Source organism: Mus caroli, unplaced genomic scaffold (assembly GCF_978045245.1).
Source record: "Mus caroli unplaced genomic scaffold, Mus_caroli_1 scaffold_11, whole genome shotgun sequence".
NCBI classification, from domain to species: domain Eukaryota; kingdom Metazoa; phylum Chordata; class Mammalia; order Rodentia; family Muridae; genus Mus; species Mus caroli.
Window position 1 is genome coordinate 42,357,264 of NW_028227266.1, and position 27,978 is coordinate 42,385,241.

Here is a 27,978-nt window from a genome sequence, read left to right on the forward strand (position 1 = left end):
GGGAGTCAGTACTCTGGTGGGTGGCACTGATGTGACAGGTGACGGGGAACAGAAGACACGGGTTGCTACTGTTCTTTGTGAAGCAGTCAGTGCTCGCTCGGCACTGGTTGATTTCATTCGAGGTGAGGGGGCAGTGGGATAGAAGGAAAATGGCCTGGGAGAAGAAGCTTTGAGTTCTAGTCCCAGGTCCACAATTCTAGTTGTGTAACTTGGTAATTCCTTATCACACAAGCCTCACTTTTCTCATTTACCCCTTCCTTGTAAATTCGTGGTGGTAACCATTGAGATAATATAAGACAATGCTTTAAAACACTGCTTAGAATTTTTTTTCTTCCGTGGGTCTAGCATCCCATAGGGTGGTGTTTGTGTGTGTACTGTGAATGTAGGTGTGAAATCTTTTGAGGGGAGGGAGAGTTGGAGAAGATGAAGGTTTCACTTCCTCAAACATTTTCTTAGCATCCAATTTGCACTGCTGAAGGTTTAATTGAAAAAAAAAAATTCAGTCTATATCCTGGGGGTGGGGGGAGTGCTCTCAGTGCAAAATGGATGTAGGTGGGTACAATAAAGAGGGGAGCTAGGGGTGGGTGTGTGTGCGCGCGCGTGCGTGCGTGTGTGTGTGTGTGTGTGTGTGTGTGTGTGTGTGTAGGTAGGTAACTCCCACTCTTTCCAATCCGTGCAGATAGCACGGTAGGTTTGTCAGATCTCTTCCTAGCCTCTGATGCTGTGGGTGCTACTCCTCACTAGTCCTTAGGAAAGGGGGAGGGTAGCTCGAAGGCCCCTTCCCCGCCCAGGGCCAACTGCCTCCTGCTAGCCGGTCGGGCGCCTTACCGAGTCAGACCACTGGGAGGCTGGGGGAGCCGGGTTGGGCGAGGAGTCGGGCGAGATGGGGGAGCTCTTATTTTGACAGGGGCCTCTCCCGGCTCTGGTATGAAGGCAGAAGGAGGCAGCCAGAGAGCCCCGATGCTTATTCAGGCTGGGGAGAGGAGCGGAGTGGAGGGGCGAGCGAGGCTCCGGCAGCGCAGGGGATCCCGGGGAGGCGGCGGCGCGCGGCGGAGCCAGTGGCCGGACATGCCCCGGATCCGGGGCCGCTGCAGCACCGCCGCCGCCCGGAGCCAGCCGGCCGGACGCCCGCACGCCTGGGTCCCCTGGCGCCGCGCCGCCCGGGGGCTGCGATCTGGACCCTCGGCATCCGACCAACAATAAGCGCCTAGACAGCCCCCTCCCCGCCCCGCGCCCGCCGTCCCCGCGGGCCTCGGGGAAAGTGAAAGGAGGAGGCGAAGGAAGGAAGGAAGGAAGGAAGGAAGGGAGGAGGAGGAGGAGCAGGAGCGGCAGCAGCCGGAGCCGAGAGGTTTGGGCCGAGACCCCAGCCCGGAGCCCCGGCACGGCGGTGCGCTAGCTCTCCCGCTGCTGCCGGCGCCCAGGACCATGCTCCGCGGTTGGGAGGCAGGAACCGAGGCAACCAGCGCCTCCCGGATACCTGCTCGCGGGCCGGGCTGGTATTAAGATCAAGGCGTCCAGGATCAAAAAGACCACCGCCTGCCTGCCTTCTCCGCGTCTCCACTGTCCTGCTGGAGGATCCCAGTCCACCCAACGACCCTGACCTGGTTATGGCGTCCAGCTCCGGCCTGGCGTGAGGACCCCCGAGCGGTGCGAGGTGAGGGTTGGTTTGGGGCAGAGGGCTAAAGTCATGCCAGGCCAGCTGGTGCGCGCCAAGCGAGATCCAGTTTAAATTGGGGAGGGGAAACGCAGTCTGATTGTCTCTTGCGTTCTAGCTCGCACCCCAGGCTGTTTAGGAAGCGGGGGACTCCTCTAGGGTCATCAGAGGATATTCTTAGGTCCTCAGCCGAGCTGGCACTCTCGGAGCACTATAAGAAGGGCTTAGTGGCAGCCAGGAGACCCTACCACCTTAGCGCAGAGAACAAGGCCGGCCTTGGGCCAGCTGGAGCAGGGAACTCTGCCCTGGGGGCTTCTGGGAGATGTAGTCCCCTTCTCAGACTCACTAACTCTTAGGACCTAGCACCCTTGCACTCCTCCCCTGATTCGTGGGAGCTTCCTGGGAAGGAGGGTTGGGACAAGAGTGAGAGGTTGGGTCATCTGCCCCCAGGCACTGCCTCTGAGCCGTAGGAGCCTGAGGAGCCTCCCTTGCCAAGGATTCTGAGTGGTGTGGGCTTGGCTGGGGGTAGGGCAGTCATACAGTTCCTTGGAGGTTTCTCTGCACTGCCAAGGAAAGGTGGCTCCTGGCTTGATCACTGGGAGGGAGATATGAAGAAGAGAAGTAAGACTTAGGCCTTCTGCATAGCTGGAGTATGGTCCTACTCCGAGGGCTGCTGGAATTTGGTTTCAGAGGATCCGGAGGGTTTCCCCCCCCCACCCAGTCTCCCCCTTTGGAGGCAGAGAAATAGAACGTCTCTCAAAGTCTGGGAGTCGAGAGTGTCTCTTGGGTGCAACGAAGCAAGGGTTAGCTTCTGTCTGTCTGTCCAGCTTCCTTCCTTCCGGGTTTTTCTGACACCACCTTCCTCCCTCCTCCTTCTGTTCTGTCTGCTGCTTGGTGTGTGTGTGTGTGTGTGTGTGTGTGTGTGTGTGTGTGTGTGTTCATGTCATGTCTGGGGGGCACCTCTGCTTTAGGAGAAATAGAGTATCATTTCTGAGAGAGGAGGGGGCTTGGTGTTTGCCTGAGCCCTGGGAAAGGTGTGTGTGAGGGTCTGCAGCCCCCCCTTGATCTTCTGCTCCACCTCTCTCCCTCCCACGGAACTGCATGGTGTTCTGTTTTCCCTGGGAATGCTGTCTGTATTATAGCTGCTACACCACCACCAATGCCAATGTCTACACTTCCTTCTCCCTGACTCCTCAGCCTCTCCAGGGGTCAGACTCTTCCCTAGGACAGTTCCTCTGCTGCCCCACCCCCCACCCCCATGGACTTGGCTGCCTTCTCAGGCCAAGACCATGATCTCATGGCTCCAAGGGAAGGGAAGAGTGCTCTAAGTCAGCTCAGGCCCCACAGTTGGGAGCCTCAGGATAGGGTGAGAATGGCCGAGGAAGGTGAGAAGCAGGAAGGCAAGCAGAACTCTGGTACCAGGAAGGAAAGCAATCTCACTAAGTGATCCACCTATCTTGGCCTCAAAGGACTATGGTTCTGGCTGCAGGCATCCCTGCCCTGCCGGTGTTTCTTTTCTAAGCCATGTCACTCATACTTGGGATGGGGTGGAGGGGTTCATGAAGGGGAGAGTGAAGACTAAAAAAGGGCTGGTGGTTCACAGAAATGGGGTTAAAGCATCCATGCTAATTGAAGCTTAGTGAGCTCGCTTGTTCAAAGTACACAGAGCACTCACAACTCTGGCTTGCAAGTTGCTGGTACCTGGATTCAGCAGAAGCCTTAGGCTGGTGGGTTCAGCTTCAACAACTAGGGAGGCCAGGAGCCTGCTGGACAGAGACCTAGTGGGTAGCAGAGAGGCAGTGTCCACTCAGCAAGGGCCAGAACGCCTGGCACCTGCTTTACATGAAAAGAAATGTGTTACGAAGTGGGGGTGCCTGCCTTGGGGGGGGGGCAGCTAGGACTGTACTCCACCACGGAGCCCTGGAGTGAGCTGGAGGTGCAGGCGCCACCAGAGTTACAGGCAGCAGAAGCTTTGGAGTAAGTAGGGAGAGTCAAAAGTCACCCTGCAGCCTCTCTCCTCCAGGGAACCTTAGATGAGTGGCTGAGGGCACCCTCACCCTGCCTCTGGCGCTGCCTCAGGCTGAGGTTTTGTCCCAGAGCTCTGGGGCAGCTCTAGGGAGCCAGAGTGTCTGTGTCCAGTCTTCCCGGGATCAAAGGGAGCCGGTAGGAGGTGGGGGTAGGGTACTGATGCAGCCCCATGCAATGTTTACTTTCCCTGAACGTCTCCATTGCTGATAGTGAGGTACCTGAACAGCCCGGGCACCCAAGGATAACAGGGAAATGGCATCCCTTGCTTCCTTGTACCAAGGCCCTGGGCACTGCCCGGGTGCTGACCTGGTGTGGGGAGGGGATAGAGGGGGATGGCACCGTGGGAAAGTGGGCAGACGTGGGAGCAAAGCGGTACAGGCTGGGTGCCCCAGGCAGGGAGCCTCTGCCAGACCCGCTCTCCCTGGGGTGGGGCTGGCTGTTCCAGGGACTGGCTCAACCTGTTGAACGCCTGGCTGCCGTAGCTTGGCATCTGTGCCCCTGCTTGCCAGCCCCAACAGCTGCCCACCCATAGCCACACTGTGTACACTGCCCCTAGGGATCTGAGCAGAGAGGCTCAGGTTAGTCCAAGGAGCTTAGTAGGACTCCTTCCAGGACTGGGCATCTCTTCCAGGGACTGGCTCAACCTGTTGAACGCCTGGCTGCCATAGCTTGGCATCAGCTGCCCACCCATAGCCACACTGTATACACTGCCCCTAGGGATCTGAGCAGAGAAGCTCAGGTTAGTCCAAGGAGCTTAGTAGGGCTCCTTCCAGGACTGGGCATCTCTTCCAGGGATTGCTAAGTTTTCCCAAGTCTGGACCTCTGAGTTCCAGAGCTGGGGCTGGAGGGCTGGGTGGTCAGGACCAGGAGCTGAGGGGAACGTGGAGATGGTCCTAGTCATGAAGAGCTACTTGCAGCTTGTCACTTGGATGGGTGGCCCTGAAGGCAGCCTGGAGTTACAGCCTGGAATTTCCTGCTGGGTGCCAGGGCCAGGCCTCCAAGGCCCCACCCCCAGCCTGGCCTGACCTCCCCTCCCTCCCTCCCTCTGTCTACTTTCCCTGGAGGTTGGAGGAGGGGCAGTGAGAACATTCTGGCTACCAGGGAAAGGTGACTTCCTGGGTGTGGGGTACTTGGGGGAAACTGAGGTGATTGCTCATGAAGACTTCTAGGGGACATGTTCCCTTAGCCAGTCCTGAATGTGGGGACATTTGCCTCTCACTGTCTCGTGACTCTTACTAGCTAGGGAACAGAGCCGAGGCCCTCTTCCGGAGAACAGGGATGCTCGCTCACCTTGTTCTGTGTGTAGGTAAGGGGTGTGGTGGCTTCTAACTTTCAGTCTTGAAGGGAGTGGAGGCTCCCTTTGCCTCCACACTTCTCCTGTCAGTGGCAAAAGCCACTGGAGACCTTTCCTTTGCCTGCGTCCAGCAGGCAGGGCCCTCCCTTCTTGGTTCTAGGCCAGCTGCTCCTCCTAAGTTGGTAGCCCTTTCCTGGTCCCCTTCTCCACTGGCTGAACCACCTCTGTCTGGCCCTTTCTTCCTCCTTGTCCTGGTAGCTCCACATTGTTCTGTGTCCACCCCCCCTCCCTCCCCCAAGCTTCAGGAATGGCCCTGAATCCAGCATTTCCAGCGTTTCGAAACCAGGATTGTTTTGAAATCCTGAGTGCTTCCCCGCCGCCCCCTCTGACTCCCCTCCTCACTCACAGCTCACTGTCTTCCAATCTGACTTTTCGCTGGGCTGCACTTGAGGTAATCGATCTGAGTGTGTGTGCTTGCACATGGATACAAAACGTACTACTCTGTATGTGGTGGCTCTGCGTGTGTCCCGGAGTGGGTGTGTCTGTGTCAGATTTCTGTGTGACTGGCTGATGATGGCTGGCAGTTTCCTGAGCATTCTTTTGGTTGCCTCTGAATTTGCCACTCTCGTGGGTGTGAAGGAAATTTTGGGCTATTTAAGGAGGTACCTTGAAAGTGTGTCTGTTTGCCTCTCACTTGTGTGTGTGTGTGTGTGTGGGGGGGTCTTTCTGAGGAGTGCGGTGGAGGCTGGAGGTGTGTCTCTGATGTGTGCTTACGCTTGCTTTGCATCTGTTCCGCCTCCTCCTCCACCCTGGGAACGTGTCTGGGGGGTGTAGTCACAGGTCTGCAGCTCCCTGGGACGTGGAGTCCTCTGCCCTTTGATAGGAGGTTTCCTGGAGTGAGGCCCAAGCTCCTGGCAGCTCTGAGGCCTTGGAGAAAGAGTGGTGGAGTTGGGGAGACGCCTAGATAAGCTGTTGCCAGGGCCTGGTCCTCTCTTTCTCTGGCCTTGCATGCTCAGCAGCACCAGGCAAGCCTGTGTCCTGAGGGTGTAGTGATGGCTGATAGAGGGAGCCTAGGGACTAAAGGGACATGTTCCTTTCACCTCTGCAGTCACCTCCTTCACTGGAGACCAGGAACAGTCGGTCACAATTTACCTAGGAGTTTGGTGGTGAGTTTCAGGTTCAGAAAACTGGTCTTCTCCACTTACAGTTAGCTGCTTAACAAAACAAGCTCAAAATCTCATCCCAAGCAAAAGGCAGAGGTGCCTGGAATGCAGGCGTCTGGGATGGACCATTGCAGCCCTGGCCCAGGGAAGTCTTACTGATGTCTCCTTCGATTCCTTCCTACTACCAGTGAGGTTCTGCACGGGTGGGGGGAGGGGGAGGGGGAGGGGCAGCCATGAGTGTTGTGGTTTTTGTTTATTCTGGCTAAAGCCTAAGCATTGGTAGTATATTTAAGCTGGTTGGCCATATACACTGGGATGCTCCGAGTCCGTGCTAGGACTCAGCTTCCTATCTTAGGATCTTAGGCAGTAACTGAATGCTTTTCTGCAAGTACATGCAGAGGTCAGTGAGGAGGAAGATGGGCAGGGGGTGTTGCTGTGAGTGAAGGGCCCGTGGAGACCTCCCTCCCTCGGGAGGTGGGCCTAGGCTAGGCTTCTTTGGTCCCAGTACAGTGGGAAGAAGGGAGTAATACAGGCCCCTGTTGGTACAGGGCTCAGTGACCCAGCAGGAGGAGGGCCTTGGCAAGGAATTTTCAGTTTGTTTCTCAATCTCTGTCTCTGAGACATGCACACGGGCACGTCACTGCAGACACCTCTGGGAGTTGAGTCCAGAAAAGTCACCTAGGTGGTGGTAGGGTAGGGCGGTGAACTTGGAATCATAGGGAGACAGCCTTTTGTGGGGGGGGGCACGTTGTGCTTTCTGTCTCCTGTCTCTGGAAGTTGGGTGCAGTCAGGGCCCCCTTCTAACAGCCCCATCTTGAGCCAAGAGCAACACAGGCTGCAGAGGGTTAAGTCTGGTTGGCAGGGACACCCCCCCCCCCAGTGCAGCAAGAGAGAGGGAGGAGGGGTGGTTAGCAGCTTGCTCTAGTTGGCGTCTCTCCCAGAATTCTTCGGAAAAGAACTCCCCTTTGACCCCCAGTACAAACTGAGCCCAGCCACCAGCCTCCCTCCCTCCTGCTGTGGGAGCTTCACCCAGTGCTACTAAACTGCTAAACCTTCCTTGCCCCAGGCCCTGGTACGGAGACCAGGTCCCCAGGACTCGTTGTATTTAGGGGACCAGGGTGTTATAGCCAAGGAGACCACATAGGTACACAGAAACATAAATCCTTACCCTTGCCACAAGCTGACCTGGGGATGACTGGTTCTGAAGCTGGGTCTCTGGGCTTCAGCTGCCCCTCCCCCCAGGACCTCAGGCCAGGTCGTGGGAGTCCTCCACCCTCCCTCTCTCTGTGGGGCCAGGCTCTCAGGGAACTAAGTCTGAGGTCTCCCTCCCAGTGCCTTCTCCTTCCTGCTTCCAGGACAGGGAAGGGGGGTGGTGTGGTGGGCAGCGGGGTCTGGCCTGGCTCCTGGCCAGTCCACAGAAGTCCGTGCCCGTGAGTGTGTGTGTGTGTGTGTGTGTGTGTGTGTGTCTGTGTCTGAGCAGCTCTGAGACTTCCTGGAGCTGTAGGCTATCTGTAAATTGTACACGTTTGGGGCTGGGGAGTGGGCTGGGGTTGGGCTTCTGGGGGAGGATCAGGGGCACAGATTGCTGGCCAGGGACTTTTAGCTGTGACCATTTCTCCACAGGGAGCCCCCATCCCAGACCACACCCCTGAGCCTGAACCTGACACACATTCCTCAGAGGTGAGCGGGGCCCCGTGTGTTTTGTGCTGCTATTTTGGCCTCCCCATTCTGTCTGCAGTGGCCGCACCATCCCGCTTGGCGCTTTCTGTCAGCTCCCGCCTCCTGGCTTTCTGCCCCTACTTGCATTCTCCTCTGTCTCTGGGTGGGCAATACTGCTGGTCTGTGTGTGTGTGTGTGTGTGTGCGCGCGCGCGCGCGCGTGCGTGTGCTCTCGAGGGCGCTCACGCTCACCCCGGACAGGAAAGGGTTAAAGCTGGTTGCCACTGGCAAATTCTAAGCCTCTTCTCCTGGTGGGAGGTGGGAGACTCAGAACTGTGTCTACCTGGAGGGCGAGGTAGATTTTTATGGCTGTCTCAATTACTCGTCCTCTTTCCTTGGCTTTGACTTCTAGAGGTTGAGTCAAATCCAGGGTACCCACTGGCCAGTGCCACTGGCCACCAGCCACCACCTTAAGTTTGGTTTCTGCTGCCCTGGCTCTATAGGCGTGTACACACTCACCACACACGCACACGCACACACAGAGGCAAGCACACAGCTTCCCTCCTCCCTCTCTCCTTACTTAGCAACAACTCTACATTCACAACAAACACTTCTGCAGTCCTGCAGGCTCCTGTCTGACTTGGGCAAGCCTGAGGAAGGGAAGGGGGGCGGTGCCTCTTTTTCCTGGACGGTCCTTGGGAGGAGGACCTTCTAGCTCCTCCATCTAATCCTCCAACCCCCCCAACTTTCCCTGTTGGAGGCCACTATCTTCCCAGAGGAAGCGGTCCTGCTTCTAACTCTGGCAGTGAAAAAAAAAAAAAAAAGTGGGAAGAGGAGGGACAGGTGGGCCGGCCGCAGGGCTCGGGCTCCTGCCTTCTCTGGAAAGTCCCACTTGACCTTTGACTCCCACCTGGGGCTTGGAGGGAGGCCACCAGGACTCCTCCTAGCCCTGGGCTTCGCAGCAGAAGACTGTGTTAGAGCACTAGAAACCTGTCTTGGGGACCATGTCAGGGACCTGGGTAGGCGAGGAGGTAACGGACTGGGGGTGGGTGGAGCTAGCGAGGCCCTAGAACTTTGCTCTTTGAGATCTCAGGCCTGGCTCAGCAGGGCACCTGTAGAGAGGCCACAGGGTTCAGGGCTCTCTTTGATCTTTCCCCCCAGGCAGGAACGGTGTTGCCTTTAGTGCAGGGCCCGGTACCCATTAGGCCTAGAAGGAGGGTGGAATGGTGCATGGATGGTGCCAGGCCTGACCCCTGTGAGGGGCTGACACCTTGCTGCCTCTGCATAGGGCAGTGGCTAAGAACCCAGTGCTGACTTGTTGAGCTTCCAGTCCCGGTCTTGCGATGGTGGGCTAGATGAATTTTGGGCAAGCTACTTAACTCTTCTTACTTGCAAAGAGGGAGTAATAAAAGGGCTTTCTAGGCTGGGCATGGGAATTCCAGCAACTGAGAAGAGGCAGGAGGGTCCTGTCAGGTCTGAGTCCATTCTGGATCACAGAGTAATAGTATCCAGTCACAAATAGACAAACAAACCAGCAAACCCCAAACACCCCTAGACTATCAAAATAAAGTCTGTTCTAAGGCTGGCTGTGGTGGCAGGAGCCTGCCTGTAGTTCCAACTATTTTAGTGGCTGAGGGAGGAGCCCCGCCCTCAGGAGTTCAAGGCCAGCCTAAGTAACACAACAGGCTCTTATCTCAAAAAATAAGAAAAGGCTATCCCTAGGGCTGTGCTTCAGTTGATAGAATGCTTGCTTTCATGCAAGGAACTCCACGTTCCAGCTTCGGATGACAGGAGCTGGCCATAAAGCAGGCTGGCCGTAAAGCAAGCATGGAGGCACGTGCCTGGAACCCTGGCTCCCTGAAGGTAGAAACAGGAAGATCATGAGTCCAAGGACATTCTTAGCTGCACAGTGAACTGGAAGACTCCCCTGCTAAAGGAGACCCTGAAAAAGCCGAGCACCTTCGCGCTTCCTTAGACCCCCGGGCCGAGGCAGGAAGACTGCTGCACACTCCAGGCCAGCCTCGTCTTCACAGGGAGAGCCTGTCTCAGGAAGAAAACTTTTAGGTAGTGATGTAGTTTGCCTAGCAGACTCAAGACCCCGGATTCCATCCCGGGACCAGGGGACAAAGAAAAAGACACCCAACTTCTTATAGAGTCGTTCTGAAGGTTAGATCAGGTGAAACACAGTGAGCTTGCAGGGGTTCGGCAGACATGAGAGGTGCTTGGCTTTATTGTTAATCTGAGCTCCTCGAAGGGGCTTTATCCTGGGGCTTTGGCCTAAGGTAGAGAGTTTAGGGCTTGGAGTGAGAACCCATCTAGGTCTTCAGACTCTAACACCCTTCCAGAATCACCTTGCTTTTGTATTTTGAGGCAAGAGCTCGCTGCGCAGACCAGGCTGGCCTTGAACTCACAGAACTTTGCTTGCCTCTGTGTTTTGGGATTAAAGTCATGAGGTACCACAGCTGACAAGACAAACCTTGTTGCCTCAGTTTCCCCATTGTTGGTGCTGACTGATACTGTGATTGCAAGTTTTGTAGTTGCCCTGGACCTAGAGAAGGACTTGAATTTCCAAGGACCCCCCCATTCCTTTGTTCTTGCCCTTCATTTCTGCCCCCCTAATGCCACCCCCCCATCTGCTTGCTTGATTTAGTTTTGGAGCCTTCCACCATCCATCTAACACCCCCACACACACACACATACACTGCTCTGTTCTGTCACCAGACCAGAGGAAACACTCTGTCCTCAAATGGCTCCAATGGCCTTCCTTGGGAAGAAATAAGGCAGTGTGGGGCTATGAGGGCGATGGTAGTGGTCACACCTGCCTCAGGTTGTAGGGTACCTGTCTTGAACATTTTCTGGCTAGGGAAAGGCAGTGCCTGAGAGATGAGCTAAGCACACCCAGCATGTCAGCACCCCTGGGATACAGTGGGGTACCCCTGGAATCCTTCCCTACCTACGAGCGTTGAAGAAAGTCCAGTGTGTCTCAGGGCAGGGGGCGATGTGAGCCACTGGGACTCATAAAGGTCCTGAGCTAGGACTGGGATAGTAGGGATGGAATTCGGGAACTTCTGGGTGAGGGACCACGGAGTAGATGGTAGGGCCGGGTTGCCTACAGAAGAAAGAATCTATGTCGACAGGTGATCAGGACCTTCTGTGGATTACGGAGTAACAGGGCTCCTGGGTCTGAGGCCTGGGCTGGGCTACCAGGTACCTTCCATGGTCTTGGACTAGGAGGGGTGGGCTAGAGCCTGATGCTGTGCTGCCTACCGCGTCCTGGGACAGAGAGAAGAGAACTTCCTCTTTTCTATGGGCTCAGGAGGCGAGAGCTCACGAGAGCTCATGTGCCTGCACCACGGTGCTTAGCTGTTAAGCTGGCCGTGCCTCCTGTGCCCAGCCTCTGGGCCTGCCTGTTCCTTGGGCAGGCTGGGGCTATTTTTGGGATTGGGCTGGGGCTCTGGGGCCGGTTTCAGATGTTCCAACGTGAACAGGAGAAAGCAGGGACAGATGGCTAGAGGGTTCTGATCAGTGGGTCCTGCTGGGAACAGGGTTATTTTTAGGACCTTGTTAACCCTTTGGGGCTCTGTGGGGCCACCCTGAGAGATATTGCCCTTTCTGGTTGAGAAGAGAACAGGGCTTCATCCTCAGGCCTCCTCTCTAGTTCTGTGTATCAGCTGCCCTTTCTGTCTAAGACCTTCTCTTTAGAGAGAACCATGGCTCCACACTGCATGTATTTCCCAAAGAGGTCAGACTGGGGAGGCTGCAGATCACTGGAAGAGAAGTGTCCTTCACTTACCCCCCTGGGTAAGACCTGAGGCTGAGGGAGCTTCAGATGGCTGCTCTCTGAATCCACACACTCTGGGTTGGAGACCGTCAGAGAGCTCAGGGGTGCTCAGGGATGGATGCCTGTTAGTAGAGTGAACAAGCGTCTTTACAGAGTGCAGAGAAAGCCATGCCTGTGTGTAACACGGGGATGATGCCCATGGGCCCCACTTGCCTGAGTACTCACAAGGCAACTATCTAGATGGTTCTTCTCATTACAAATGCACCTTCCTGACATGCCGCATTCTTGGGAACTATGTCAGGAAAGAGAGGGTGCCCAAGGGATTTGGTTGAGGGCTAATGTGTCGTAGACATTTTTAGGTAGTTTCTGGTAATGACCTCACTTTGTGATTTTGCCTGTGAGGGAACTGAGGCTCGGAGGGATGAAGAGGTGGACAAGGTTCAGCAGGTTAGAAGAGGCTCCATGGGACTGGCACTCGCCCTGCCCAACTACAGATTATTCTGTTGTAACCCCATGCATGCCAGGATGCATGGTCAAGGCTACTGTTGGCAACAGAACTTGTCAGGGGAAAGTTTATGGAGTGGATGTGAGAAAGGAGGCCTTAGGGCAGGGGACCCTGCTTGTCACTGCTCTCACTGTCCTTTAGGTCCTGTAAGTCCTTCTAGCCTGAGGGTGCCAGGACTGACACTAGAAACCCAGTTTGGCCTTCCTGTCTGCCCTGCAGGAGATCACAGGCACACATCCTGTCTCATCACCCCACCCCCACTAGCCCTGGCCCACAAGCCCCTGCTTCCTGGAGGGTCATGGCTGTCTGCATGTCAACGTAGACAGGTAGACAGAGGAGCTCGTGGCTACTCAGGTGCTGCGGTGCCAAGAGCTTGGGCCAGGCCGGCAAGGCAAGGGATGGAGGATGTGTCTGCCTCTGGCAGTACCTGGGGGAGAGAGCAGAGTGTGGCAGGCAGTCTCTGGGCGAGGTCCCACCCGTGGTGCGCTGGCTGTGCCAGTAGCCTGCCCGCACTCCACTCCTCCCACAATGGCCCCATTGTTTCCAGTAGCCAGGCAGTTTGGAGGAGGTTCCTCGGTCACCCATGCCCCCCCCCCCCCGAAATAGGGGCCAGATTAACCCCTTGGGAGACTCGGACCAGGTGAAGGTCCCCGGAAGCTACCTGGCTCAGTTTTCCCCTGTTGAAGTGAAGCTTGAGGTGTCATTCCTTACCCACGTGCATACAGCAGCAGGCCACCTCCTGACACTGGGGTCACCCATCTGGAAGAGGTAGCACCTAGACCCTCCCCTGCCCCCACTCTGGTACAGGTGCCAGGGGGCAGGAAGTGCCAGTAGGGTGGCAGTGCAGTCCAGATATATCTGGGCGGTGGGGCTAATTCCAGCCACCACCGTTGGCTCCGCTGGCTTCTGCACTCCTTTCCTTCCTGTGAAACCAGAGCTGGGTTGGGCCCAGCTCAGGATTTCGGTGGATTTAAAGAGGCAGCCCATCTCTGCCAGCTTGGCTTCCTTCCCCCTCCCCAGGTGGGGTCTGAGGCCTAGAGAGGCCTAGAGGCCTTTGAGCACCTCCTTTGCCCTGGGCTAACCCCTGGCCCGGGCCTCAGTCAGGGTACTAGGCACTCCTCTCTCCCAGAGCCTTGGGCGGGTGGGGTGGGCGGGGGTGGGCTGTGGTTTCCTGTGTTGGCTGTTTGTGCCTGGCCCAGAGTGCCCGCTGCCTGCCTGGGCTTCCTGCCCTGTCTTGTTTCCTAGTGCTCTCCCCCCTCCCCACCCCTCTCCCTAGGGGGAGGGAGTAACTAGGGATTGGGCATCAGTCTTTTGGGGGCACCCTACTGCCAGGGCATGATTGCTTCCTGAGGTCTGGACTCACTGGTAATGGCTGAAAGAGCCAAAAGAAGTGAGGTGAACTTAGGCCTGTCCCGGCAAGGCCATTTGTCCCCACAGGCTCCAGAGGGGCAGTGGTCCAGCAAGAGTAGAGCTAATCTCCCACAGGCATTCTGTTTAAAGATCCTGCATTGCAAAGGTCTAGGATCAGCAGACTTGACGGTCCTGCAGGGTTAGGATTGTATGACCTTACCCTGGGGCTATAGGTGGGGCAGGCTGGAAACTCCCAGGTGAAGCCTCCCAAGCAAAACTGGTTTATTTGCATGGACTCCTGGGAGGGGATTTGTAGGTAGGAAGGGGGGGTACCCCCAAGCCTGGAAGTCCCCACCTAGAGGGTCTCCACTAAAATAACACCTTGGGTCCTCTCTTTGAGCTAGGTTCTGAATCCCCAACCTCCTAGCTGAGTCACCACCTCAGGGAAACTTACCCGAGTGCTACAAAGGAGCTTCTGAGATCCAGGGGACACCAGGAGGAAGGGGACTTGGGACATTGTCTTGGGAACTGAATCTCCCTCGGCCAGAGGCCCAGAACCTGCTCCCTATGAATCCCACATTTTTCCCCCCAGATGTCTCTGTTAACTGCATGTGAGGGACATGGCCCCCCCAAGCATTTCTCACTGTTCCCGGGTTTCCCTGACCTCGCAGACATAGTGCATAGGTTCTCTGATGAAGTATTTGTCTTACTGATGACATCATTGGCCTTGAAGTGAAATGTATTTTGCTTGTTGTCGTCATCATAGTTGTTGCATGTGTGCATCTGTGTGTGCCTGTGTGATAGCATCTCACTACACAGACCTAGATGGCCCGGAATCTGGTGTGTAGCCTGGGATAGCCTACAAATGAGAAAGGCAGCCTCTTTTTACCTCTGGAGTCGATCGGGTTGAAGGTGTAAGCCATCACAAGCATAAATAAGGATTTATTTTGTACAAAGAATCTTCTGGAACGCACTGTGTAGCTTGGGCTGATCTTGAATCCACAGACATCTTCCTGCCTCAGCTTCCTGAGAGCTGAGACTCTAGGGCTGAGCCACAGTTCCTGGCTTCCCCCGAGACAGTTGGGAGACTAGTGGGATGTCTGGGCTGGTCAAGCAGACTCCCAGCCTGGAGACAGGCAGATTGCATGGGTATGTGGATGCTTGCCCAACTGGGGAACAGTTGTGTTGAACAGGGCTGACACAAAACACCCGAAGGCTCTGGCCATGGCCTTCCTTGTCTCCCCCTCCTCCTGGGATTGCTCTCCCTAACCCTTCACCTGGGGCCTACCCTTATTTTACACAGTGGAGGCCAGTGACCCCGCTTCAGGCTTTTTGTTTCAGAAGCTCATTAAGCATCCCAAAGCTAGCCTGGGTCCTATCTCAGCCGCCCAAGGGCTGGGATCAGAGACCTCTGCCCACCAGGCCTGGGTCTGGCTTCTTTGTCTCGGCGATGGCGGAGGCAGCTTTGCCCCAGGCACATGCTCCTGGGCTTGCTTCTGGCCTTTCTTTCACTCAGGTGACTTGCACCTGCTCCCTGTTTGTGAGCTTATGTCACCCTTCACCAGTCTAAGAGTGTGGCGCCTCCAAAGTCCAGCCTCCCCCGACACACCATATCTCACATACACCACATCTCCAGGGGCTCCCGGTGCTAGGGAGGCTCCTTGCTGGTTCAGTGCTAAAGCATTTCCCTGCCAGCCATTGGCTTCTCAAGGCTACAGATTTCGGGTGTCATCTGGGACTGAGCAGAGAGGAAGAGGGGTCTCTGGGAGCTGGGGCCAAGTTCTGAAGGGCAGAGAGATGCTGGATGGGAAAGCCCTGACTCATCCATCTGTCCTTACCTCAGCTCGCCTTGCAGCTGGGTGGGAGCAGGAGGTGGGAGTCCTAGGGGGCACTTTTCAGATTTGCTGGAACCTCCCTGGATTGTTAGAGTAGTGGCCCTCCCCCTCCCACCAGTAGCTTATTGGGGAAAGGTTTTGAAATCTTGCTGGGTAGTTTAAGCTGTCCTGGAACTCACAGGTTGGGCTTAAATTTGTGATCTCCTGCCTTGGCCCCCCCAAGGGTGAGGGTTACAGCTGTGAGTCACTATGCCAAGATTAGGGCTCCAGTTTTTGAGATCCCTCAACAGAAAGTTCTAGATAGCCTGTCCCCATCCCTCATAACAGGTGATAAGTTCTGGGGGCTCATGTGTGAAAAGCCCACTGATTTGATTTAGACTGAGATGAATAGTCAGGGGCCCAAAGTACCTGGAGTGGGGGTCTTGGGTCGCCCATGCTGTCATGTGACCCAAGAGCACACAGCTTTTCGGGAGCCTCAGTTCCTCCTTGTGAGACTGGGGAGATAGCTTTGAGAATCAACCAGGGATGGAGGTGAGAACTTAAACAGCAGGTCCTCTATTGACCAAGGTGTTTTCCCCAGGAGTCCTCAGTGACTTCTGCCTCTCTGTTCTTTCCTGATTGTGGTGTGTGTGTGTGTGTGTGTGTGTGTGCGCGCGCGCGTGCTGCAAACTAGGTCCTAGGACTTTGGAACCTTTTTCAGAGACAGAGTTGGAGTGGGGAAGCCCAGTGTTCTATAGGGGTTAGACCGCCGCAAAGTACCTGAGAGGACGCCCGCAAAGTACCTGGGAGCCCCCCCCCCCCTTGCTTGGAGGTTCCAGCCCGGGGCTTCCAGCAGCTGAGCCGGGAGCTGGAGTGTACACGGGTGTGTCTAGCTGGACCTGTCACGGGAAGAGCCTCTAGGGCTCAAGACTCCTCCCCTTCCCTCCCCCACCTTCTACCGGGATCTCTGCTGGGGGCGGGGAAAGGGGACAGAGCAGGGGGCGGTTGCGTGAGGTGTCCGTGTTTGTGTAAGTCAGCTTGTTGGTGTCTCTGTGGCCCTCGGTGTATTCTTTGTGACTGTCGGGCTCAACTTTCTATGGCTCCCTTGTGTCTGGGTCTCAGTCTTCACATCTGTTCAATGAGTCCGCCGGCTATCCCTCTGCTGGGTGGCCCGGATGTCTGTGTGCCCCAGGCTGCCCGGCGACTCCGGCTGGTTCGCGCTGCCCAGTCCCTCGGGCACACCTCCGTCGGCTGGCCGTGAGCGTCTCTAGTTTCCTGGGCTCCGTGCGTGTCTTTGTCTCCCTGTCCACGTGTGAGATGTAAGTGTGCGTGAGAGTCACAGTTCGGGTGCTTGTGGGTCTCTTAAGTTCCAGCTCTGTGCGCCCAGTCTGCCGGACCGGCTAGCGCCCAGTCAGTCCCTGGAGGACTTGTCCATGTGTCTGTCTGCGCGCCCTCCAGTGGACCCGGGAGATCCACGCTGCAGTCCTGTCCGCCTCCCTCAACCTCGCTCGCTGCCTCGCTGGCTCTCTTGCTCCTAGCTCGCTCTGTCTTACACTCGGGCTTTGCCGAAGGGGGCGGGGTAGGGGGGGTGCAAGGGAGGGGGGAGGGGAGGCTCCTGCATTCTTGCGGTCGGGGAGGAATCTGAGCCAGCGTTACTGGTCTCCAAAAGAGCCCAGCTGCAGCCTCGGGGCCCCGCCAGGCCTCTCGCTGCCCGCCCGGGCCTGCCGGGATGGGCACGGGCTAGGCCTGGAGCTGGGGGCGGGGCAGGGCAGTGCGCCCACCCCGGCCCCTGGGAGGCTGCAGCGCCCGGGGACAGGGCGCAGTGCTGGGGCGGGGCGTGAGGGATTCCCGAATCCTGGGTGAGGGGCGTGTCTCGGAGCGGGAGTCCCCCAGTGGGCCAGAGCAGACCTCGCAGCCGCCCCATGCGTCACTTTTGCGACCAAGCCTATTAGTGAATTCTGACTCTACAGCCCTTGGAGGGGGGTGCCTAGGGTGGGGGGCTTGCACGATACTGCAAGCTCCCCGTGGACAAGGTGTGGAAGGGATGGGGACTGGACTGGTCTTTAGGATTGAGAAGTCCTCTCTCTCCAATCCTACCCTACCCTATCCAGTTCCTTAGTCCTGGGGCCTTGGGTTCTCCCTTTCCCTCCCCTTCATACACCCCCTCCCTAAGTCACAAGTTTTCTCTTTGGGGCTTGTTGCTGCAGTCCCTGCTCCAGTACCGAGTACCTGGCTGGGCCCTGGGCACGCACAGGGGTCGTAGCCCCACTGTGTGTGGGAGCCATGAGGATCCTGGCTAACAAGACAAGGTGTGTGGGTGTCACGGAGGGTGGGATATATGTGTGTATGGAGAGTGGGGAAGGGAAGGGCCCATGATGATGGGGCCAAGCTATAGAGCTGTTTGGAGAGGAGCCCCTCGGGCACCTGGTTTCCTGGCCACCAGTGGGTTGAAGGGAAGTAGAATGGTAAAGTCTGGCCCCAGGCAGGAGCTGGCAGCCAGCCTTAGCGCCTGGGCCCAGGGGGCAGAGGAGACTGGCAGCTAGCTTTGCCTGCTTCTGGTCCCTTCTTCCCTCCTAAAACCGTTAGAACAGACCCTCATCCTACCCTAGTGTTGGGGGTGTGATGGCGCCCTCCAGCCTCAGTCTAGTCGGGGGTAGGAGCTGGAGTGGGGGTGGTGCCTGCCTCCCTCCTCCCCAGGAGAAGCGGGCAGACAGGGCCAGGCGGCGGCAGCAGGACAGCAGAGCTGAAATAAATCTGAGCTGGTGTGGAATGAGGGGGGATAAATATCCTCTCCCGTGATGTGATCTTTCCAGCGGCTATTAATAGGTCTCCGGGGAGGGGGAGGCGGTGGGGGGAGCGGGCTGGAGCTTAAAGGGCCCGCAGCCTAGGCTGCAGGAATCCATGGCTTCAAGCTGTACTCTTGTCTGCTTGACATATTTCCCCCCCCCCCCCCCCCAATCCCTGCCTGCTGACAGGGCCTACTGGCCCACCCTCTTCAGGCCTTCCCCACTTAGGCTCTGGGGAGTCTTCTGGACCTGTGGGTACCACTCTCGGTTATGCTTTCCCTAGTACCCTAGGGAATAGGGCTCGGGCTTGAGCAGTGACTCACAGGTCCTGTGGCCCTTCTCAGCTAGTTGTCAGGGCACAGCATAGTTGAGGTCTGGGGCCTTGGAAAGGAGTCTTAAACCCTAGAAGGTGCGAAGAATCCATCAGATGCTAGGGAGAAAGGGCTTTAATGGAAGCTGCTGGATCCTGGGGCTGAAGGTAGATAGATTCTGCCAAGTCAAAGCCCTGGGCTTCCATTTGATTTGAGCCTAGAAGATAAGGAACACTGTTCCATCGCCACTCCCCTAGGTGGACAGAGCTCTGCTCTTATCTGAGGAACTGCACAGAGGTAGGGAATAGCAGGTGGTCTCAAGATAGCACCTCACCACCCCCTGCATTGTTAGGAGAGAGCTAAAGTCCAGGCATGCCTGACGCCTTGCAGGATTAATCTTTCCTGTTTCTCCTCCCTTTCCCAGGTTACCCCACCCCAGGAGGAGAGAGGCTCCAGGGAGTCCACCGCTGTCCCCTCGGGGCCATTGCCCCCCTGCCCCAGCCAAGCCAATGCACCCAGAAAATAAACTGACCAATCATGGCAAGACAGGGAATGGAGGGGCCCAATCCCAGCACCAGAATGTGAACCAAGGACCCACCTGCAACCTGGGCTCCAAGGGCGTGGGGGCGGGGAGCCATGGGGCCAAGGCCAACCAGATCTCACCTAGCAACTCAAGTCTGAAGAACCCCCAGGCAGGAGTGTCTCCTTTCAGCTCACTCAAGGGCAAGGTGAAGCGCGAGAGGAGTGTGTCTGTGGACTCTGGAGAGCAGCGGGAGGCTGGGACTCCATCCCTTGATTCAGAGGCCAAAGGTACTGTATACTGTATTCCCTCACCTCTAGACTTCAACATCATCTACAGCCCGAGTGAGCGAGACCCAAACTGGCCAGACTTGGGTCTCATCCTTGTGTTGCCATCCAACATGTATTGTTTGTAGTAACTTTCTCTTACCTCTACCCATCAGTCAACCAGTTCATTCCAGAGTGGGGCTGGCTAGGGTGGCACTCAGAGAAGGGTCTGACAGCAGAGTGATAATACTCCTGTAGCCCCCACATTGAAGAGGGAGGTGTCTGGGGTGAAGATCCACCCCCTACCCGCATCGTCCCTAAAGCTTCCTGATGTCCTGGCTGGTGGGAGCCTTTTGGGAACAGGCACTGGGGCCTGGAAGAGTCACAGTGGCTCCTCCCTGCCCCCCCCAGCCCTAATTAGAACCAGTTGTGGTTGGGACTATGCTGTGCTGGGTGGGGGGGAGGGGAGACAGGCAGCCAGGGTTGGAGAAAGAAATCAGAAACAAATGGTGGTGTGGTGGGGACCAAGGACTGGCAAAGTGCCCACCGTGGTCTGGGCAGTGCCCTTTCGGGTGGGGCACTCTGGAGAATGGTCTGGGAGGGCCTCTGCATGTGGAAGGACTAGGCCACATTGCCATACTTTCTTACTCCGCCTGCCTGTATTCTGCCTGGGCAGAGGTGGCACCCCGGAGTAAACGGAGGTGTGTGCTGGAGCGGAAGCAGCCATACAGTGGGGACGAATGGTGCTCTGGGCCAGACAGCGAGGAGGACGACAAGCCCATTGCGGCCGCCCACAGTGAGTGCCCATTGATGCTGTGCCTCATGGTGCCCTTCCCCTGGTTGTGTGTGTGTGTGTCCGTCCTGAGGGAGCCTCCTTACCTAGGGCTTTAGGGGATTGTTCAAGAAATGGCAAGGACTAGGAGCCCAGGCTCTTTTTCAGCCCTACTTTGGACTTTTTCCTTATCTATAGTGTGAGTGCTGCTCACACCCTTGCCACCCTCCCTCTCTCTGTCTAAGGTTTCTCAGGTAATCCCTTTTCCAGACAGCTCACCTACACATCTAACAGATTTCATGGCCTATGCTGCCACCTACTGGTCAGTGGAGGATGGGCAGGGAAGGTCCAGCTTCTCTGGGAATCTGTTAGCTTGGCTTTGCAAAGCCTTGCTAAGCCTAGGTGTGAACTGACCCTTAATTGTGTCCCTGGTTCCTTTCTCCAGTCTCTAAATGACACTCAGAAAATGCTCATGATGCATTTCTAGGACTCATGGCCATTTCTCTCATTCCAATCCATCCTTCTGTGCCTGAGGCCCGAGACACCCTTGGTGCTTCCAACCTAAGCATGTGAGAAGCTAGCCAGAGTTTAAATTGTGTGCTGCTTACAGGCAGGAGTTAAGGAAAGGAGAAGAAAGATACATTTGCTACTGAGTTAGTCCTTACAGCCGCCCATGAAGAAAGTGTAATGATGACTGTCACAGTGGAGGAAACAGTCAGCAAGAGGGAATGAGGGGACCCTACTGACGAGTGTCCTGTAAGAAGTCTCCACAACTGGCTGGGACTGCCAAGGCCCCATGTGACTAACTAGTACTGTATGAGCTATGTTCAGTCTCAGTATGGATGCTTGAGTGGTAGAATCTGTCACTGCTTCCTGGGATCAGAACCCTCCTGTCTCCCCAAATTTGTGTCTGTAACGTTATCCTGTGTCATTGGAGAAACTTTGAAAGATACAGAGCGATAAGAAATAGCTAAGATCCCTTGACCAGCCTCTTTTAGATGGAATGCAATTCAGTGAAGACCAGGTTTCATGTTGTACAGACTAGCCTCAGGCTTACTATATAGATGAGGCTGGCCTTGACCTCCTAACCCTCTTGCCTATAGCTCCCAAGTGCTGGGATTATAGTCTTGCGACACTGTGTCATTCAGCAGTATTCAACCATGTAACTGAATTCTTCACACAGCAAGGCAGACTGATGTAGCTGTCGATGAGGCAGGCTCAGAGCCCAGGCGCCTTTACTTACATCCCAGGGACTGTAAACTTGAGAAAGGAGTTCTGAATGCTCATCTATAGAAGTGATCTTTGTCATAGATTTGGCACAAGGAGAAAGTTGAGTTCAGGCATGTGACATACTTTGAACAGTGCTAGCTTGTATTGATGTTAGGGTACTAGAAAATTCCTTCTTGTGATAAACTCTGCGTCCCTCTCCGTAGCCTGTAGGAGCCTGTTGTGTGTTCTGATTTATACTCTAGGCCACTGGTGTCTGCCGCCTTGGTCAAGTTCTTGTGATTTCGGGAAGTGCTGGCACTTGCTGTTTGTAGTCCGGAGGCTTTAGCTTGTTTTTTCTTGGTATGACCATGGATCTCTGCCTCACCTAAACCCACTGAAGACCAGTCGTGGGTCTTATCTGTGTGAGAACGGAATGCCAGGCTTGTGACCGTGGAGCGAAATTTGTCTTGCTCCTGAGGACTATTCTGGGACTGTTCCGAGTCTGTGAGTTTGTGATATTGTGAAACATATATTTGGTCTTCTCTTGTTTCCTGGGAAGCTCCAGAGGGATAAGTGGTTTTTTGTTGTTCTGTTTTGTTTAATGCTGTATTGACTGGTGTGTCTGGCAGCCCTGAGGTAGCTTCTAGATGGAGCCTGGTGACTGGGAAAATCAAAGCAGGATAGAGGTTTGGGGCTTTCAGCCCCACACTCCATCCTCGTCAAAGGAATGGGGCTGAAAGTCAAATTGATCACCTGAAGCCAATGGTTTAATTAAATGTGACTAATGATTAATCTGTAAAAATCCAAAAAAGAGGGCTGGGTAGGTGGCTCAGTTGGGAGAACCTTGCCTTGCGAGGTATCAGAGTCCCAGAACCCACACAGGAAGCCGGATACAGTGGTACCTGCCTATAATCAGCCCAGTGATGGGACATTCAAAGCGGAGCAGCCAGGTTCTCTGGAAGCTCATTGCCCAGCTAATGTGGTGTGCGTGTTAAAGTCTGAGAGCCAGCACTCAGTGTTCTCTGTTGAGCTCCATATGTGTGCCCTGTGCCCTTAAACTGAATGTGTGCAGTATGTGTGCCCTTCCCCTGCAAAATCCAAAAGGACTGTCTCATGCTCAGAGAGGGTGCAGAAGCAAATGCCCTTTCTCACGTGCCGTGCAAACTGTGTTCATCTCACGTGCATCCGTCCGTGTGTATGCGTGTTGTTGATGGGGACACCTCCGTGAGATTCTTGGTGATCAGAGGTGACCGAAGTCTTGCGTTGATCATTTGTGAAAGCCTTTCTGACTCTTGTTGAAACTGATGCTTTGCTTTGTGGCGTAGTAACCATGTTTTTAAAAAGACTTGTCCTTGGGCAGGGCACGTGGGGCATGGGTAGTGTTTGCATTTTGTAGATGAAGAAACTGAGGCTTAGACAAATGCTGTTTTGTAAAATCACAGTTAGTGAATCGTGGGGTAGGATGAAAATCTGTCTGTGGTTTGAATCATCAGTTACTACTATGTCCTCCCTACCTTCCCCTTGGCTGGGTCATTAGACAGTATATTCACACACACACACACACACACACACACACACACACACACACACACACACACACAGACAGAGACAGAGACAGAGAAACTGACTGATCTCAAGTGTGGGAGCTCTAGAGCAGAGTTTTGGGGTCTCTGCCACTTTTTCTCTCCTCTCTCCACGGTCATCTTTCTGCATCCTGGCCATCTTGAGCAAAGGTTAGTATAGATTAAGTGAACTGGAAAGTCAGGCTGGTAAACAGGGAGACTGTGGGGACAGATGACCCTCTGGGCATGGGCTTGAGGCCGTGAGCGAGCATCTGAGGGCAGGAATTGGCCTTCTTCCCACGTCTGGGCCGCTCACCTGCTCTCCTTTCTCCCTCCTCTTGCAGATTGTAATGTAGCAGACCCAGCCATGGTGACCCCACAGTTGGGTCCTGGCCAAACTGCCCAACTGCCCCTCAGTGAGAACAGTGCACCAGGCCCCCAACATGGCCCCCAGCCAGGCCTTCGGCCAGACGTCCCTGGGGGTGGGGGTGGGGGCGTCCCAGGAAAGCCTCCGTCACAGTTCGTCTATGTCTTCACCACCCATCTGGCCAACACGTAAGTCTTTGGGAGAGATGAGGGGTGAGAGGGTTTTGTCTATCCGACCAGCCTGAGCAAAGGGGGGGTGGGGTGGGCGGTGCAAGGTTGGTGGGTGAGGGCCGGCTTGCTTTTGCCCATCTCTGAGCTGCCTGTGGCTGCTTCCCTATGCAGAGCGGCAGAGGCAGTGCTGCAGGGCCGGGCAGAGTCCATCCTTGCCTACCACCAGCAGAATGTGCCTCGGGCCAAGCTGGATCAGGTAAGTGTGGTAGCCTGCCAGGCTCTAATATACTTTGGGATGTCCCCTCATCTGTCTTATTCTTTACCTTTGTCCTCCTGCAGGCCCCTAAAGTGCCACCCACCCCAGAACCACTACCCCTGAATACGCCATCAGCAGGTACACCACAGTCCCAGCCACCTCAGTTGCCACCGCCACCCCCAGCCCCTGGCAGTGCCCCTCCTGCTCTGCCCCCGGAGGGGCCTCCTGAAGACACCAGTCAGGACCTGGCCCCCAACTCAGTGGGAGCTGCCAGTACAGGTGGTGGGACTGGGGGTACCCACCCTAACACCCCAACGGCTGCCACCGCTAACAACCCTCTGCCTCCTGGAGGAGACCCTGGCAGTGCCCCTGGCTCTGCCCTATTGGGGGAGGCCACGCCCACCGGAAATGGGCAGAGGAACCTGGTGGGCTCTGAGGGCCTGTCCAAAGAGCAGCTGGAGCACCGAGAGCGCTCCCTCCAGACACTGCGGGACATCGAGAGACTGCTGCTCCGAAGTGGGGAGACTGAGCCCTTCCTCAAGGCGCCCCCGGGAGGAGCTGGTGAGGGAGGCCCACCGGCACAAGCCCCCTCTGCTGCTCAGCCGCCTCCCTCCGCCCCTCCTGGGGGGCTGAAGAAGTATGAGGAGCCTCTGCAGTCAATGATCTCACAGACACAGAGCCTAGGAGGCCCCGCTCTGGAGCATGAAGTGCCAGGGCATCCTCAGGGTGGAGACATGGGACAGCAAATGAACATGATGATGCAGAGGCTGGGCCAGGATAGTCTGACGCCGGAGCAGGTGGCCTGGCGCAAACTGCAGGAAGAGTACTACGAGGAGAAGCGGCGGAAAGAGGAGCAGATTGGATTGCACGGAGGCCGCCCTCTGCAGGACATGGTGGGAATGGGGGGCATGATGGGGAGGGGGCCCCCACCTCCTTACCACAGCAAACCTGGGGATCAATGGCCACCTGGAATGGGTGCACAACTCCGAGGGCCTATGGATGTCCAAGATCCCATGCAGCTCCGACCTGGACCTCCCTTCCCTGGCCCCCGTTTCCCAGGCAACCAGATGCAAAGGGTGCCCGGATTTGGAGGTATGCAGAGTATGCCCATGGAAGTACCCATGAATGCCATGCAGAGACCTGTAAGGCCAGGCATGGCCTGGAATGAAGACTTGCCCCCTATTGGGGGACCCAGCAACTTTGCCCAGAATGCCGTGCCCTACCCAGGTGGGCAGGGGGAGGCAGAGCGATTCATGACCCCTCGTGTCCGGGAGGAGCTGCTGAGGCACCAGTTGCTGGAGAAGCGGTCCATGGGCATGCAGCGTCCCCTGGGCATGGCAGGTAGCAGCATGGGACAGAGCATGGAAATGGAACGGATGATACAGGCTCATCGACAGATGGACCCTGCCATGTTCCCGGGACAGATGACTGGAGGAGATGGTCTCGCCGGCACACCCATGGGCATAGAGTTTGGTGGAGGCCGGGGCCTCCTGAGTCCTCCAATGGGACAGTCTGGGCTGCGGGAGGTAGACCCGCCTATGGGGCCAGGCAACCTCAACATGAACATGAATGTGAACATGAACATGAACATGAATCTGAATGTGCAGATGACGCCCCAGCAGCAGATGCTGATGTCACAGAAGATGCGGGGCCCTGGAGACATGATGGGTCCTCAGGGCCTCAGTCCTGAAGAGATGGCTCGGGTTCGGGCCCAGAACAGTAGTGGCATGATGGGGGGTCCGCAGAAGATGCTCATGCCTTCACAGTTTCCCAACCAGGGCCAGCAGGGATTCTCTGGGGGCCAGGGACCCTACCAAGCCATGCCCCAGGACATGGGCAACACTCCAGACATGTTCAGCCCTGATCAGAGTTCAGTGCCCATGGGCACTGTGGGCACTGCCCGGCTCAGCCATATGCCTCTGCCCCCTGCCTCCAATCCTCCTGGGTCTGTGCACTCAGCTCCCAATAGGGGGCTAGGCAGGCGGCCTTCAGATCTCACCATCAGTATTAATCAGATGGGCTCACCGGGCATGGGACATCTGAAGTCACCCACTCTTAGCCAGGTGCACTCCCCCCTGGTCACCTCACCCTCTGCCAACCTCAAGTCACCCCAGACTCCCTCCCAGATGGTACCCTTGCCTTCTGCCAACCCACCGGGACCTCTCAAGTCACCCCAGGTCCTCAGCTCTTCCCTCGGTGTGCGTTCACCCACTGGCTCACCCAGCAGGCTCAAGTCTCCCTCCATGGCGGTGCCTTCTCCAGGCTGGGTCGCCTCTCCCAAGACAGCCATGCCTAGTCCTGGGGTCTCCCAGAACAAGCAGCCACCTCTCAACATAAACTCTTCCTCTGCCCTGGGCAACATGGAACAGGGTGAGTGACCTAGGCGGATTTGGGTGGGAGCCATGGTGGCCGGTAGGTTCCTGCAGGGGCATGGTGGCAGCTCTGCCGGAGCCTCTCAAACATCTTGAAGGGTGCCACTTGGAGCTAGGACTTTCCCCACTGGGGAAACTGCTTGGAGAAGCATGGGCCATAGGGACCACAAGGAACCTGTGGTCAGTGGGCTATGGGTGTGTCTGACGTGAGGTGGAGATTTGGTGGACGTTAACCTCGCTAGTGACACCCCCCCCCCTTTGCTCTCTTTCTGTCTCTCCGCTTCTGTAGGTGCTCTCCCACCTAGCGGCCCCAGGAACAGCTCCTCCGCTCCTCCCGCCAACCCTTCCAGTGGCCTCATGAACCCCAGCCTACCGTTCACATCCTCCCCAGACCCCACCCCTTCCCAGAACCCTCTGTCGCTGATGATGTCTCAGATGTCCAAGTACGCCATGCCCAGCTCGACCCCGCTATACCACAACGCCATCAAGACCATCGCCACCTCAGATGACGAGCTGCTGCCTGACCGGCCCCTGCTACCCCCACCCCCACCACCGCAGGGCTCTGGGCCAGGTGCGATGAGGCAGAGCTCTCTCTGGGAGTGGCAACAGTGGGTTTGCTTAGGAATTGCCCCCACGGACATGCTGGCTTCTGCATGCTTCTACAGTCTCTGGTCATGGGGGTGGTGTGAGCTCTGAGGCCTCGTTTGAATGACTACCATCTCTTCATGAAACCTAGCCCAGAGCTCTTTAGTGGGCTGGGAAGGACTGGGAGGCCCCTCCCCAAACTGGGTGGGCATGGCCTCTAATGTCCCGTTCGTCCTTCCCCCCACAGGTATCAGCAATAACCAGCCCAACCAGATGCACATGAACCCTGCTGCTGCCCAGAGCCCCATGGGCATGAACTTGCCAGGCCAGCAGCCCCTGTCCCATGAGCCTCCCCCTACTATGTTGCCCTCCCCCACCCCTCTGGGGTCCAACATTCCACTGCACCCCAATGCACAGGGGACTGGGGGCCCTTCTCAAAACTCAATGATGATGGCCCCAGGAGGCCCAGACTCCCTAAATGCCCCTTGTGGCCCAGTGCCCAGCTCCTCCCAGATGATGCCCTTCCCTCCTCGGCTGCAGCAACCCCACGGTGCCATGGCCCCCACCGGGGCCGGGGGCCCGGGCCTGCAGCAGCACTACCCTTCAGGCATGGCCCTGCCCCCCGAGGACCTGCCCACCCAGCCACCCGGTCCCATACCCCCCCAGCAGCACCTAATGGGCAAAGGCATGACTGGCCGCATGGGCGACGCATACCCACCCGGGGTGCTCCCTGGGGTGGCATCGGTACTGAATGACCCAGAGCTGAGTGAGGTGATCCGGCCCACCCCTACCGGCATTCCTGAGTTCGACTTATCCAGGATCATCCCCTCTGAGAAACCAAGCAGCACCCTCCAGTACTTTCCCAAGAGCGAGAACCAGCCCCCCAAGGCCCAGCCCCCCAATCTGCATCTCATGAACCTGCAGAACATGATGGCGGAGCAGACCCCGTCTCGACCCCCCAACCTCCCGGGCCAACAGGGGGTCCAGCGGGGGCTCAGCATGTCCATGTGCCACCCTGGACAGATGTCCTTGCTGGGCAGGACAGGTGTGCCCCCACAACAGGGCATGGTGCCCCATGGCCTGCACCAGGGGGTCATGTCCCCTCCACAAGGCCTCATGACCCAGCAGAATTTTATGCTGATGAAGCAGAGGGGTGTGGGGGGCGAAGTCTACACTCAGCCTCCCCACATGCTCTCCCCACAGGGCTCCCTCATGGGCCCCCCACCCCAGCAGAACCTCATGGTGTCCCACCCTCTGCGTCAGCGCAGTGTGTCTCTGGACAGTCAGATGGGCTACCTGCCAACACCGGGCAGCATGGCCAATCTACCCTTCTAGCAGGCCCCTCGGTCTGGGGCTGGGGATACTGAAAATATGTTAACTTTAAAAAGTTTTGTTTTTCCTCCAGTGTTGGGATGGATGGCCTGGGTCCAGGGGTAGGGTGGCGGGGTGGGAACGGGCTTGTGTGGGGAGTGGTGTTTGTGGAAACCTGCTGTGCTGGCAGCTGAGGGGGAAGCGGCAAGCGTCGGGTGAGGAGTTGGAATCAGGCTCTGCTCCA

At 56.6% G+C, this 27,978-nt stretch overlaps 1 protein-coding gene across 7 annotated transcripts; it reads left to right on the top strand.

The window, feature by feature from the left end:
- The first annotated feature begins 852 nt into the window (after positions 1-852).
- Positions 853-27,827, top strand: Bcl9l (BCL9 like). 7 transcript variants are annotated; one of them, XM_029481486.2, is made up of 10 exons: positions 853-1,654; positions 7,763-7,819; positions 17,455-17,556; positions 18,769-19,154; positions 19,807-19,926; positions 23,018-23,228; positions 23,382-23,466; positions 23,550-25,836; positions 26,128-26,409; positions 26,671-27,827. In XM_029481486.2, exons 3-10 carry the CDS (start codon positions 17,531-17,533, stop codon positions 27,756-27,758), a joined length of 4,485 nt encoding a protein of 1,494 aa, XP_029337346.1. In that variant the 5' UTR covers positions 853-1,654; positions 7,763-7,819; positions 17,455-17,530; the 3' UTR covers positions 27,759-27,827. The 7 variants fall into 7 exon arrangements, with proteins under 7 accessions (XP_029337346.1, XP_029337348.1, XP_085700685.1 ...); XM_085844559.1 differs by lacking the exon at positions 853-1,654 and adding an exon at positions 1,695-3,087 and having other exon boundaries at positions 7,750-7,819; XM_021171536.3 differs by lacking the exon at positions 853-1,654 and adding an exon at positions 4,675-4,789.
- Positions 27,828-27,978: the final 151 nt, after the last annotated feature.